Source organism: Thermothelomyces heterothallicus (genome assembly GCF_042370625.1).
Source record: "Thermothelomyces heterothallicus CBS 202.75 unplaced genomic scaffold P884_scaffold_8, whole genome shotgun sequence".
Classification (NCBI taxonomy): Eukaryota; Fungi; Ascomycota; class Sordariomycetes; order Sordariales; family Chaetomiaceae; genus Thermothelomyces; species Thermothelomyces heterothallicus.
The window spans coordinates 952,904-967,295 of NW_027192569.1; the positions used below are offsets into that span (position 1 = coordinate 952,904).

Consider the following 14,392-nt stretch of genomic DNA (forward strand, 5'->3'; position numbering starts at 1 on the left):
AGGGGGGTGAGAGGGGGCGCCGGGCCGAACTGACTTGCGGGGGGGATCAACAACAGCCCAAGCTCTCCACACATACGGCAGATTCAACACACACCGGCCCCCGGGTCCTGCCTTCTGCCCATTCCGGTGTCACAACTTCGACCAGTGCACAATTCCCCGCGATTGGCGGTGCGGGCGCGACGTTGTAGTGTCTGCTCGTTGTCTGGTTTGAGCTATGTAAATTCCGGGAAAGACAGACAGAGAGTGTGTGGATATCGAGAGTGAGAGGCAGAGAGACAGAGAATTAAAAAAAAAAAAAAAAAAAAAAGGGAGAGAGACAAAGAGAGAGTGTTGTTGGCGGCAGATGGCCAGGGAAGGTCGTGTGCAAGACGGTATGTAAGTGACCCGGATGAATGGCGGTGGCTCCGGGGCTGTTCGGCACGATGATGCTGGTAATGACACAGCCAAGCTAAAGACAGCGCCCGAGAGCCGCTGGTTTGTATCGGGCGGAAATCGGTCTGACACCTAAGTTAATTGTAGTGTAATCCGTATGCGAGTCGGTTATGCACGGGGTGCCGTATGTATGTACGGTACTTAGACTCCTTGTCCAGCACATGCATACATCCGTGAATGGAAAGTCGGCGACTCTTGACTCTTGCTGTCTGCGGCGAGAGTAGAGGTCGGATTCGAGCAATGCTGGATGTTAAACCCAAAGTTGCTTAAGCCAGCTTCGTGGCTCGCCGACTCGCGGTCCCCAAGAGCCCAAACCGGGACGAGAAAACAAAAGGCTCCCCGTACAAGACACGACCACGCCGTCCCGTCGAGCACCGCGCAGTCTCATGGCTACATGTATGTTCGTACTTATAAGTTAGTTGGAGTGTCCTTCTTCCTCCTCCTCCTCCTCCCCCCCCCCCTCCCCCTTCCTGGAACGGGGCCAGTCAGAGAGGGATTTAATCTGTGGTGACATGACTTGGCGCCTCCCCCCGGAACCAGGGCCGGAGCAGGGGTCGAGCGGACGGTGACGGGAAACGGTGGGGCCGTTGGGTCGTTGGTCAGTTGAACCCATCCACTACGAGGTACAGAATACACTCCTTGCAGTATCCGTAGGTACGGAGTACTTCGTAGTGTACTATACAAGTATGTAAACGCAGCATGTCGCGCCAGCACGGCTGTAGTTAACGGAAGCCGGGGAGGGGGTCGGGTTGTCATGCCCTGCAAGGACCGTTGCAAAACAGGCCGACGTGCCGACCCCGGGCAGGGCGCAACCATGTCGTAAAAGATGCCGCCGCCGCAGTCGCTGCATTATCAGTGTAGTTAGTACATTTAGCACATACAATGCGCTCGGTTAATGTAAAGGGAGGGAGGGAGATGTCCGTTGCAAGAGCAATTTGCTATCGGCAACCAATGCGCACACTGCTGTGTACTGCGTAGATTGTTGTATAGTTATACGGTATAACCGCTGTAGTGGTAGTAGCAGTAGTAGTGTAGGTATGTATATATGTATGTATGTATGTAAATATGTACGTACGTACATACATACTTCTCTTTATATGTGCGCGCAGCCCTACTAGTTATGTTGTATGTCCCGTACACTCGTCGTGGCGTTCCTGGCGCTGCGTAATTTTGGGTGTCCCCCTTCGGTCGTGGTGCTCTCCCCTCTCCGGACAGCGTTGCAGCGGGGCCCTTGTTGGTTGGCTCCAAATCTGCAACGGACGGTGAGGGAAACGCTCCTGCATGTCTCAGTGAGGTCACCGACCGTCTCACGGCCAGTGTTCCGTAGTTGTGTACGGAGTACCGCGTAGTGTACGCCGTATTTCGCAAGGATTCGTAAATGTACGGACGGGTTACTCCGTATATAGTGTCGTGTATCGATTAAGGAGTTCGCCGTGGGCATCTCTCGTCAGCAAGCCCCATGCATCTCGAACATCCCGTGTCGGACTTGGCACATGGTTTGGGGGTGGATATGACCGGTTGAAGATTGGCCCGTCCGCGGCACAGCACGGAATCCCGCGTGGAATCATGGAAGGCCAGGTCGGGAGAAGAAGCCAATTCTTCACTACCTACTAGTATTGTCGTTCTGTAGTGCAGCGCTGTCGAGGTCGGGTCGGGCAGAGGCGAGTCGGGTCCGAGCTAGTTACTAGTGTAACTACAGTACAAGTCGAAGTAATTGGCCCGGGGAGGATGAACCCATGGATACCTGGGTGTTTGACGGGTTAGCTACGGAGTAGGCTTGAACCTTGGAAGGAAATGGAAGGGGAGCAGCCCGCTGACTCGTGCCTTCCCTGGCTCCGTCTCACGCAAATGCCCGCATGTAAGACCCACTTAAAAAGTTGACGGTTCTCTCGCACAATCACAGCGTGGCCCGGATTAGGGTACTGTGAAGGGAAACTACGGCATCTGCGTGTGATGGTCTCGAATTCAAAACCAGGCATTTCGACATAATCACCCGTTATTCCAACAAAAATTGGGCCGTCAGTCTTGCTCGCCGCTCTCAGCCGCTGTCCGTCTCAGCTGCGGCGATGAGCTGACGAACCCCTTTTGCACTGGCAATGGCAACCTCCAGTCACACCAAGGTTCCAGGTTGGCAAATTCCGCGTGCACGGTAAGGCGCTGATGATACATGGATACAGTGCATACTATACATGTAATCCGTATAACTAGCCTAGTGCAGCACTACGGAGTATATTATAGGCGAATGCAGGGTTCTCTGGTCGAAAAGTGGCATGGCCCGTGGCTTTTCCCCCCGCAAATCTCCGTCTCCGGATGGCGCTAACTCGAGGGGCACCAGCGACCTAACGTAGCTCGCCCACCAAGAACTGACCAACCACACGCCGCCGGAGCTGGCTCCTGGCCGCCCGCCAACCAACGATATTGCGTAAAATAAAGGCCCCCGGAGAAGGCAAGCAGTCCTGTCCATCACTTCTGGGATAGTTACAGTGCCTGACCTGCGTGTGAAACGCACAGCATTCCCATGGTAGGTGTCTCCGAGGTGTGGATGGTCACAACCGTCGACCACAAAGGGAAAATTGTCCGCTTCTAGAAGCCTTTGGCAAGAGGAATGGAAGCATCTGCAATGAGACGCCCGTTGGCGGCCTGAGGTGTGCTGCCCTTCCACGCCGTGCCAGAGCCCAAGTTTTAGCGCCCGCTGTGCAGGGCCACCCTGCAACCCATTTGCGCCCAATCGCTCGACCCGGCCCGCCTCCAACACGAAAGCCAATGTGGGAACGAATGAACCCCTCGACAATAACAGGGCATCCTTCGCCGCAGCACACAGACATCCATGGATATCCTGCAGGCGTCCGTCCGTCCAGTGCTAGTACACCCTGCAGCAGTCATCCTGTTCGATCTTCATTTGAACGCAACGCCTAGTCCGTGATTTGGCATGTCTAACTAAACCATCTCTGTCCTTGCCCCGCGCTCCGGAGAGCGGGAGGCCCGTTGGCAAGCGGCTGAGCAGGGATGGCGGAAGGGTAGACGAGCTGCAACGTCGTCGCACGAAGCGCATAAAGCCATCCATATCTACAGATTACAGTATCCGAGAGAGACCACATGACACGAAATCCCGCGGCAAACACCCCGCGGCAGCAGCCGACTGCGCATACCCTCTGCATTTGTGTGCGTAGCAGAGGTGTCTGTGCACACTCTACGGATGACAGTACATGCATACACTAGTTACACGCCGCAGAGCCAGGGTATTGCTGACGCCCCTAGTGTACACTACTCTGTAGAATCGTGAGCACGTTGCGGCACAGCAACTGCCATGAGCAGCGGGGCAAGGGGGAGGGCTTCAGCCCCCTCCCCGAAAAAGCAAATCATGGTCCGAGGTAGAGGAGACACCGAACGATCCTTGTGGCGCCGAGCTCCACGTTGTACGGATATGGAACTGACTGTGTGCTGCTTCCTTGCCCTGTCTGTTCACATGTACAGATTATATCGCGTGATTCTACATATGGATCGGCCTCTAATCAAGAAGTTCCTCAGCCGCTTCCTTCCTTCTGCTACGCATGGATGTACGTAAGGTGCTCAGTTTGCACAACACATGCAAAATGTGAAAGATCTATTACGGAGTAACTAGTAACTAGTTATCTCGGAATGAGCAGGCCGAACACGGTCAACCCCGACCGCGGTTACCGAGTTGATTACCTTGGTTGCCCTGTTCGGTCGCCCACACAAACGAGCATCTCAGTTGGACGCAGGATGTTGTCGACCGTTCCCACCGGGCCCTCAAAATAGGGGAGAGTGGTCACACCAATTGCAGTCCCACCAACAACCAAGGGGCACCAAATTGTTGCTCCAATCTCCCGTTCTCCTCCCCTCTGTCATCAGGAGTCAGTAAAACAGAGGCAGCTTCAGCCACACCTCCTCCCCCTTCCCGCGCCCGCTGTGTCTCTCACCATCACTACTGCCCTCCGACAACCTCCCCCCTTAGACAGGTCCGACATTCGGAATGCGCATCATGCCCCTCCAGCCCATCAATCCCTCCAGGACCTCGACCACCTCTTCAAACCCGGGCCTTTCCCGAGTCCCGGCCGCCACGCACCGATCCCGGAGCTCCTTCAGGCCCTTCTCCGCCTCCGCCTGCCCCTCCTTGTCGTCGTCGTCACCGCCGCCGCCCACCGGTTGAACGAGCCCGAGGACAAAATCCACCAGCCGCCCGAACGCGAGGACCTCTACCTTCTCCAACAGGTCATCCTCCTGCTCCTGCTCCTGCTCCTGCTCCTGTTCCTGCGCTTGGCTGTGGGCGGGAACGGGCGCCGGGGCCGGGCCCGCGGAGCTGCCACCTCCGCCGCCCCGTCCGTAGGGCGTCGCCGCCCGGAAGTGCGTGAGCAGCGCGTGCGCGTCCGCCGCGCTGGCGAGCACGTTCTCCGGCCGCAGCGAGCCGTGGGCGATGCCGCGCGCGTGCAGGTGCGAGAGGCAGCTGGCCAGGCCAGCTAGCATCTGGAGGGCCGTTTTGGCGTCTAGTGGTACGGCGGCGGCAACATCGTCGTCAGTAGTAGCAGTAGTAGTAGGAGGAGGAGGAGGAGTAGTAGTAGTAGTGGTGGTGGTGGTGGTGAGGTGCTCAGCGGGACGTAAGAGTCGAAGAGGAGCTGCGTTACGATGCCGCCTTGTAGAGCGCCTCTTTCCTCCGTCTCCGTCTCCGTCTCCTCTCCTCGGGCAGCGCCGGCGACATCTTCGTCTGGGTGGCCGTGAATTTGCCCCAGGATCGTTACCAGGCTCTCGTGGGCTCCCGCGGCGAGGCAGGCGGACATCTCGTCTGCGGCCGAGCCGTCGTCGCCCGCGTCGGTGCTGTGGCTGGCGGGCGGGTCGCGGAAGAGCTTGATGGCCACGTCCTCGGCAAAGTGCGGTGACTGGTGCCAAAGCCCCTGAGAGGTGTTGGTGCCCAGGGGCTGCTGAACCTCGAGCTCTGCCCAGGAGATGCTTGCCACCCCGCGCGGGGCATGGATCCCGTTTGTGGTTGGCGATGCGCAGGGGTTGCTGGCAAAGGACAGAAACGCTAGCTCGGGGAGCGTGTAGAGCCAGGAAGGGAGCCTCGAAAGCCTATTGGAGCTGAGACGAAGGGTGTGCAGCCTTTTACAGTTGGCCATCTCGGCGGGCAGGTCCCGTAGCTGGTTGCCGGTGAGAATGCACTGCTCCAGGCTATCGCAGCGGCCGATACTAGACGGGATGGAAGGGAGATGGTTGCCTGTGAGGATGAGACAGCGTAGATGCGGCGGGAAGGCATCTTCGGGGATTTCTTCCATCCCGTTATTGCGGAAAGCAACGGTCTCGAGGTTGGCACATGACGCTAGTTCTCTAGGAAATACCTTGAATGTGCAGTTAGAGAACAGGGCGGTCTTCAGCTTTGGGAGAGCCGAACCCAAATTTGCCGGGAGCGATGAGAGGCCGGTCCCTGAGAGATCCAGCTGCTCGAGCGTATCTCCGAGCTCGAGTACTTCTTCTGGGAACGCAGGTAGAGGACATGCCAGCCTAAGCCGGGTGAGCCCGGCGCCCCTGTAGCCGCCGCTCTTGAGAGTCTCGAGGTCGTGCATGATATATCCTTTGCTGAAGGTCTTGCCCGTATTCTTCTTTAGGGCTGTTTTATCGAAAGACCTGAAAGTGAGTTTACACTCGCCGAGACGAAGGTGGTGTAAAAAAGGCTGAGCGGGTCTCGACCTTTTCCTCTCAGTTTCAGTGCTCCACCTCGGCTTTCCGCGCTCACTTGATATTCATCAATCTACCATTCGTGTGAAGGAAATAGTTCGAGTTCATAGGCATAAAAAACAAGTTACATTCATCACTACCTACCTTTCAATGCTATCGATACCATTAGCTTTCGAGCTCTGAAGGAAACGATAATGGAAACAGCTTGCCGAAAAAAAAATATGGAGAACATCCTGCTCGCTGCGGCTGGTTCCTAGCGATGGCCCGTGCTTCTTTCTGCCTGCATCAACGCCGCGGTACCCAGCTCTTTCCGCGAACCGCGCATCACAGCTTATCGTCAACTCGGTTCCATCCATCCATCCATCCATCCATCATCACCCAACGCGCGCGCTTTCTCGAGACACCGGGTTTAGGCGTGTTGAAAGAGAGCGCTTTTGGCTGCATCGATGTCATCTGCCGCGGTCGAGGCGGTATCCGCCGCCATGTCAACCGAGTCACGAAAACGACCAGCAGAGTCAGACCAACAGGATGGGGCCGACGCCAAGCGGCCACGGTTCCGATCTCCGCATACCATACTCTCCGTCGGACGGTTAGGCTCATCACCTCATGCCTCGGCATCACCGACTACAGAGGAGTTGGCAAGCAAGGGTCTGCGACGCGCAATCGCGTTGGCTTTGGAGAAGGTCGGCTTTGACGGCGCCATGCCCGATGCCATGGAGAGCTTCGCTGCCATGGCAGAGACCTGTACGTTGGCTATTAACTGAGGCTTTACGAGCTAAACTCTAACTCGCCTCAGACATTATTTCCCTTGGTCAGAGTGTGCGGACGTTCAAGAACTCGGCCCGGCGCCAACATCCGATTCCTCGCGACTTTGAGCTGGCCTTGGGGCGCTTCAATTTAACCACATCACTATTGGAACCGCATAGGAAACCGCCAATTCCGAGGTCAAAACGCTTGCCAGCGTGGGAACCTCTACCGGCCGATCCTCTCGAGAAAGACCTTCCGATCCTCGGCGAGGAGCTAGACGGTGCTCCGGACAAGGCAGGGAAGCAGTACATTCCCGAATCATTTCCCGCGTTCCCGAGTATTCACACATACAAATGTACTCCCGAGAGCGTCGACGCTGTCACAGTGTCAGACGACTGGGGCACGTTCAACCCCGAAACCTCATCTCAGACACTCTACGGGTCTCAGACGCAACCACCGCAACCACAACGACCACTCGCTCCAGACGAGATACCCCATGGAGATCCCAAGAAGATGCGTGAAGCGGCAGCGAAGGAGGCGAAGGCAGGTGAAGGAGCGCTTAGGAGGCTGATGCGTGCATCCAAGATCGCGAAACAGAAGGAGGTTTGGTCCGCAGCGCAACGGCAACCGGCACGGCGCGAGCGCTACAACCTATGGGAGGCTGCAATGCGCGAACTGATCGAGGACGACACCAAGTCCAAGGGCAAGGAGTTTCATCCGGCGGCAATGCATGGGGACAAGGGCCGGTTCGAAATTGCGGATCACAGCATGATTGTGAACACGGAGAAGGCTTCGTATCGGCAGGACCTACCCCGAGCAGGGACCAGAAAGGTAGCTGTCTCCGGACATGGAATTACAGGGAAGGGATGATGGGAAAGATACGGGGTGTTTTGACCTTTTGTCTTTTTTTTTTGTTTTGCTTTGTTTTTGGCTTGCCGGTACGAAATATGCGTACATACTCCTCGGCCTTTATTTACCTCAGCGTACGGTGTTGGGAGTTGGGTCAGTGCATTGGGAGAACAAAAGATACCCAGATAGTCGAAGCGGCAATAGACGTAGATGCATTTAGATGCATCCCTTTCTCAATCCTCGTGCTCGGGCGCAGTAATTGCAAAACTATCCTGTCATCATTGAACTGAGCTACGTCGCCGATAAGATTAGTGGTTGATTATGCCCCGCTTGGCTCAGGCTAACACCGCGGCAGCTGAGCTGACGGCTGAGCTGCCGGACCGCAGCGCTTTCTGCCACCTGCCCGTCGCTGCCACCGCCTTCAGCCGGCCCCACGGCGGACCCTATTTCGGCCGCACAAAAATTTCGGAATTCCAGAGCTCCCGCAGCGCCCCGATTTCTGTTGACCCCCGACGAAACGAGGCACCGCGAAAAAGCTCACCATTCTTCCACCGATCTTCGAATCCCAGGAAGGACGTCAATATGGCTGAGCAACTCATCCTCAAGGGCACCCTGGAGGGCCACGTAAGTTGACCCAGCCGCCGTCGCTTTGAAACAATTTCGCACCTCGAGACTCTCCAGCCTCTCGAGTTGCTCGACGGAAACCGACGCTGGGATCCTCGAGTATGGAGCTGACGATGTGCCTTGCAGAATGGCTGGGTCACCGCCTTGGCCACGTCGATTGAGAAGTACGAGCACCCGATCAATTGCGTCCATGTGGAGGACTTGCACTTACCGTGATATTCTTACAGCCCCAACATGCTTCTCTCCGCCAGCCGAGACAAGACCCTGATCATCTGGAACCTCACCCGCGATGAGACCCAGTACGGCTACCCCAAGCGGTCTCTCCGTGGCCACTCCCACATCGTCTCCGACTGCGTATGTTTGCCCGCACCACCGGTTCTTGGGGACGCGGCCGGTTTCAGGAATCCAAGAATTGGGAAGAGTTGAGGTGTGCTGATTGGCGTGGCAGGTGATCTCGTCGGACGGTGCCTATGCCCTTTCCGCTTCCTGGGACAAGACCCTCCGCCTGTGGGAGCTGTCGACCGGCACCACCACCCGCCGGTTCGTCGGTCACACCAACGACGTCCTCTCGGTCTCTTTCTCGGCCGACAACCGCCAGATCGTCTCGGGCTCCCGCGACCGGACCATCAAGCTCTGGAACACCCTCGGTGACTGCAAGTACACCATCACCGACAAGGGCCACACCGAGTGGGTTTCGTGCGTCCGCTTCTCGCCCAACCCGCAGAACCCCGTGATTGTCTCGTCCGGCTGGGACAAGCTGGTCAAGGTACGTGTGGGGTTCTTGAGGGCTCTCTGGCTTCGCGATGATGTTTGCAACTTCCAAAGTATTTGCTACTTCAGAGCCTGTTTCGCCACAGGCCATGAGACAAACATTCACCGTGCTCTGAGCGAATGATGCCTCTCAATAAATGAACTTAGAGCTCCGTTGGAATCCAGTTCACGGCTGACTTTCTGGCAGGTCTGGGAGCTCTCGAGCTGCAAGCTGCAGACCGACCACATCGGCCACACCGGCTACATCAACACCGTCACCATCTCCCCCGATGGATCTCTGTGCGCCTCTGGTGGCAAGGACGGTACCACGATGCTGTGGGATCTTAACGAGAGCAAGCACCTGTACTCACTCAATGCCAACGACGAGATCCATGCCCTTGTCTTCTCCCCCAACCGGTACTGGCTGTGCGCTGCCACTGCCAGCAGCATCATCATCTTCGACCTCGAGAAGAAGAGCAAGGTCGACGAGCTCAAGCCCGAGTTCCAGAACGTCGGCAAGAAGAGCCGTGAGCCCGAGTGCGTCTCCCTCGCGTGGAGCGCCGACGGCCAGACCCTCTTCGCCGGCTACACCGACAATATCATCCGCGCTTGGGGTGTCATGTCGAGGGCGTAAGGGACTGGTGTTTCGGTGTTGGGGCCGGGGACGGACGGGTCGCGGAGCGGCAGGGAGGTTTTCATCGCTTCGCTGCGCAGGAGGCCGGGCGCGTGTGTTGCGTCCCGGGGCTCTTTCGACGGATTCCATGGTGGGGGGCGTACTTCGGACTGCTTGTCTCGCTTTTGGTCGCTTTCATGGCAAGGAAATGAAAGGCGGGGAGCTGGGAAAAATGCATCTTGTCATGGCAGCCCTTGCGGCGGGAATGATCCGTTGCTAAATGGCAGATGGATAATGCAACCCATGAACCAAGTCGATTGAGCCGTGATGGTGATGGCGTGATGGTGTTCCAAATCCTGCTCTTAGCCGCAACAGGGAGTCATCGCTATGCAATCTAAGCTCTGCGATCATCCCAGTCTCTCTCCCTTACCACTGGTGATGGCGCTGGAGCGGGGATTCAAATGTTCGTGTAGCTGAAGAACGAAATATCGTCTCTCCCTGCCGGAACAACACGTTGCTAACACTAAACCCCCGGCCCGTGGACGGTGCAGTATTCCGTGTCAAACGTACTCAATAATGTTCTATTATGCCATCTACCTATCAGTTGATTGTCGATGAATGCTGTCGGGACGCACCAGCTCCAGAAACTTCAGTGCGACTCAAACTTCCATGTCCGCGACCTGTGTCTCTTACACCACCATCTCCAGCTACCTCGCCGAGCCTCAAATGTCTCGTACAGCAGAACCTTATCCTACCAGAAGCACTCTGATGTAGGGTAAGTCCCAATTGGCCGTTTAAATACCAACGACGGTCTTGAAGGATTCCCAGTTCGTCATCCTTAAGAGTCTCACTACATCCTAGCAGTCAAGTTGCAAGAAACAAAAGAAGAGGAGAAGAAAAAAAGGAAAAAAAAAAAAAAAAAGGGAAAGGGAAGGAATCAAAAAAGAAACCGGCAGTTGGTAAGCTTTCCTCATCCCTGATTATCTGAGGTTCAAGAATCGCAAGATGACCTCTCTATGAATATAACACAATTTTCAAGACAGTCTGTGGATTTACTATACCTACACCCATGAGGACAGATGTTATAATCAGTGGAATCAAACGTGAGATTTCGAAAACGGAGATGGGGAAGCCCAGACCGCTTTGGTAGTTTATACATAAATTAATTATCGCCCGTTGCTGTCAAACGGCTTGACATAGATATCAACCTTGGTCACCCACGATACCGTACAATGGGCCTCGTGCTTTCTATAGATATTCAAGCGATGAGATGCATACCATAGTATCCGGATGACGGTTAGCACGGGCATAACTCAGGAAGCTTTCGGGCAGCATTGCCAGCGTTCGTATCGGGGGAGGGCAGAACAACTCAGACGTGTGAGTGAGGGGAGATTGAATGCCCCAGTTCTTTCCGAATCCACTCTCTGACTTTCTGGGATTTGAAAGATACTGCTGTGGGTTGTTTCCGTCGGAACGGTACGGTCGGTGACGGCACCCAGCATAGCTCATCGTCCGTAGTGGACCCCTGGTGGCCCGCAGGGGGGAATATCAAACAGTACTCCAATTCACCGATGCCGCCTTGCTCGCATGTATAACGAGCCACTGTCATAGAGGTGAATTAGGATGGTGACATGAGCCGAGGACCAATGCCGTGGCTGTTTCGACACTAAGGAGCATTGCTTCACAAATGTTCTGGAAAAGCCAGTTCTCTATGTACTGCCCACTCCATGTAAACAACAGCCGTTAATTACACTTCATAATGTCCCGGCCCACTATCGCGGTGTTTGTCCATCAGGTCTCTGCCGCTTTCCCCGAAACTTCCCTTCTCGGCATTCAAACCCAGCCCCGGGTGCTGCTGCGGTCCCGAACCATGGGCCGCCTCTTTGTCGTTCCCGGAGGAGTGACCGGACGCCGAGCTCTTATGGTCCACGGGAGGAATATGGAACATCCGGTCGAAGCGGAAGATGGCATAAGAGTAGACGACGATCAGGTCGAGGACAAAGTTGAAGCAGTAGAAGGCCGGCTTGGAATGGTACCACTGCTCCTGCCCGGCCGGCTTCGCCGCGAAGTTGACTCCGACCCGGAACCCGGCCCCGAGCGTCAGCAGGAGCGACGCGAACCCCAGCAGCGCGACCTTGGCCCACATCGGCCCCGTCCCGAGCGGCTCGGGCGGGTGCGGGCCCCGGTTCGGCAGCGCCCACGCCAGCGCGACCGCGACGGCCGGCAGCAGGGCGACGACGGTCACGTAGACGCCCGCGAAGAGCAGCACGTCCCTCTCCTTGGCCCTGGCGGCGGCGTCGGCGCCCAGGCTGGAGTGCACGGTGCAGACGACGACCATGACCAGGATGGCGACGATGGTGGCCAGCAGGGCGCGGAAGGCGTGCGTCAGGGCCGGGTGCCGGCCGAGGCGCGGGTGCAGGGCGCGGACGACGCGGCGGGCCAGGATGAGGTTGACGATGAAGAGGATGAGCACGCCGGCGGCGGTGAAGACGGTGGCGGCCAGGGCGACGTCGGCGTCGTCGCGGGCGCGCGCCCAGGCGATGCGCAGCGACAGCGCGGCCACGCGCGTGACGGGGAAGACGAAGAGCAGGAAGGAGAAGAAGAAGTGGTGCTCGGGCCCGCGCCGCCGGTTGCGCACAAAGATGGTCAGGTGCGTGGCGCCGCCGGCCACGAAGAGCGCCAGCAGCACCGCGCTGACGGGTATGTCGGGGATCGTGGAGGGCACGCCGCCTAGCAGGGCCTGCCGTGGCTGGACATGATCGCCCCGTCTCTTGTGTTAGTATGGGTTTGGGTCTTTTCTTCGACGTGTTGTTTTTCTCTCATTCTCGTTCAAAGGGAAAGAGATCAAGTTGGTTATGATGGATACACTGTGATTCTCCCATGAGGCCCATGAAAAGGAAGACGTACCGGCTGGCCCGAGCTGGAGGACATGGCTGAGATTGCAGTCTGGTCGAGGTGCAACCTGCGGGGGAATCGAAGGGATGACGTTTCGTGGTCTACTCCGTAAGTGCGATGCCAAGAAGCAGGAGTTGATCAAGGTCGAGTGGGAAGTTCGAAGCCACGGGAGGATCGTTGGGCCATCTCCAACTATTCATATTTTCAGACCCCAAACCCATGACTAGCGGGTATGGACACATTAATCTCGCCGCTGCCCTCGAGCGGGAGCCCGAGTTTGCATCACCTTAGTTTAGTCTGTTGGACACTAGGTCCCGTTTTGGTCATGCGAGGGCGGCGCTGGCAACTCCCGCCTGCCGGCCGGTCGCGCGCTATTGGATCATGGCTCAGCGTAAGACCGGCGCTTATGCAGCGCGAGCTCCGATGCCAAGAAGCGAAGCTCCGATCCTCCGTTGGGCTGCTGTGAAAGAGCTCGGTTAACTGAGCTGGCCGAAGCTTACTTTAGCCCGCCCTGGTCCGCCGGATTGGCTTGAAGTACCAATCGTGCAGTATATAACGGCACTGCGATGCTCGAAAAAAAAAGGAAAAAAAAGAAAACAAAAAGAAAAAAAAGAGGAAATTGTAGTCCCGTTCTTTGTTTCCAGGGCAGAGCGTAGAGCTGCATCACGAACCACGACAGCTCAAACAGAGAGGTCTATCTATATTGGACGGAGGGGGAAAGGAGCACAACTGAACTGAAATCTTGCACACGACGTCTCCGCCACCAACCCTATATCCTACTCTCAAGGTAGCTCATAACGTGCAGCGCTTGCGGCCGCCGGCGCGCCTTTGACGTCGCCATGCATATTGGCCGCCCCATGCGGCTCGCGCAGCCTGGCGTCGGGCGAGGGCGTCAGCCAGCCGGGAGCCTGGCGGGCATTTTGGGTTTGACCAAGTCGAGTCGATGCAAGATCCGCGATAGTAGCTAGAGGTGCCCGTACGGGACTTGACTGCGCAGACATTGTTGTTGAGGCACAGGTCGCCGGTTTGGCAGCACAAGGCCGTCTGGTTACCGTTTGTTTCCCAGCAACTTGCAGAGGAACCGGCATGTTTGCCATTCGGGAAGAAACAGCTATCAGAATCGGCAGAGCCAGAAACGAATAAGAGAGGGAGAAGGAGAAGAAGGAAGCAGAAAGAAGTCATGATGGCCGCCATGGTGTTGCTGTTCCGCTAGGAGAAAGCAAGAGTCGGCTCGTAAAGTGCGAGGAGGCCACTGCGACCCCCAGACACGGAGGCCAAGAACCTGGGTTGACACGCAGAGACCTGGGTAGGAAGGTACGCAAATGGTCAAGTGGCCTACCAAAGGCAGAGAGAGCAGAGGGAGGAGGGATGGGACGGGATAAAGCAAGAACCTAGTGCTGCACCCGCAGCAAGCCGCAAGATCATGACCACTAGGTCGTGCAGCCATTTGGCTATGAGAAGCTCGCGGAGATCGCGGAACGGAGGTAGAGCTAGAGCAAGCATTTTCTCGCAACGAAGGATCAATGCCATCTTATGATCTGTCGCAGTCGCTCTGCTGCACCCCCATCCTTGTCCATCTTTTTTGTGCAACATGGATTCCAATTCGTCCCCGGTCTGGGGGCAAACAGGCCCAGCTTGGCACGAATAGGTAGCTGAGAAACAAACTGCCAGTGAGACATGAGATACACACGGTTGTTCAACCAGTGTGTTACCGAACTTTGCGCTTTGTATGTAGCGATGGTGTGTTTGTGTGCCATCGTCGCAGACTGTGATCCCGTGGGTGACGATGCACGT

At 56.6% G+C, this 14,392-nt stretch overlaps 5 protein-coding genes across 5 annotated transcripts; 2 read left to right on the forward strand and 3 right to left on the reverse strand.

Annotated features, from left to right (window-relative positions):
* Positions 1-4,834: 4,834 nt before the first annotated feature.
* Positions 4,835-6,226, reverse strand: P884DRAFT_258511 (uncharacterized protein). Its single transcript, XM_069441242.1, has one exon. The coding sequence runs from the start codon at positions 6,006-6,008 to the stop codon at positions 4,938-4,940; it is 1,071 nt and encodes a 356-aa protein (XP_069298598.1). The 5' UTR covers positions 6,009-6,226; the 3' UTR covers positions 4,835-4,937.
* A 376-nt stretch (positions 6,227-6,602) lies between these two features.
* P884DRAFT_197815 (uncharacterized protein) lies at positions 6,603-7,737 on the forward strand (the record flags this gene model as incomplete). Its single annotated transcript, XM_069438096.1, has 2 exons — positions 6,603-6,864; positions 6,917-7,737. 2 exons carry the CDS (start codon positions 6,603-6,605, stop codon positions 7,735-7,737), a joined length of 1,083 nt encoding a protein of 360 aa, XP_069298599.1.
* A 561-nt stretch (positions 7,738-8,298) lies between these two features.
* On the forward strand, positions 8,299-9,724 carry P884DRAFT_197877 (40S ribosomal protein RACK1; the record flags this gene model as incomplete). Its single annotated transcript, XM_069438100.1, has 5 exons — positions 8,299-8,340; positions 8,467-8,504; positions 8,568-8,694; positions 8,789-9,106; positions 9,299-9,724. 5 exons carry the CDS (start codon positions 8,299-8,301, stop codon positions 9,722-9,724), a joined length of 951 nt encoding a protein of 316 aa, XP_069298600.1.
* A 1,509-nt stretch (positions 9,725-11,233) lies between these two features.
* On the reverse strand, positions 11,234-13,079 carry P884DRAFT_323667 (uncharacterized protein). The gene is made up of 2 exons (XM_069445447.1): positions 12,611-13,079; positions 11,234-12,452 (listed from the first exon to the last, which is right to left on the reverse strand). The coding sequence occupies exons 1-2, from the start codon at positions 12,632-12,634 to the stop codon at positions 11,451-11,453; spliced, it is 1,026 nt and encodes a 341-aa protein (XP_069298601.1). The 5' UTR covers positions 12,635-13,079; the 3' UTR covers positions 11,234-11,450.
* Positions 13,080-13,390: 311 nt separating this feature from the next.
* Positions 13,391-14,017, reverse strand: P884DRAFT_291502 (uncharacterized protein; the record flags this gene model as incomplete). Its single annotated transcript, XM_069444104.1, has 1 exon — positions 13,391-14,017. Exon 1 carries the CDS (start codon positions 13,790-13,792, stop codon positions 13,391-13,393), a length of 402 nt encoding a protein of 133 aa, XP_069298602.1. The 5' UTR covers positions 13,793-14,017.
* Positions 14,018-14,392: the final 375 nt, after the last annotated feature.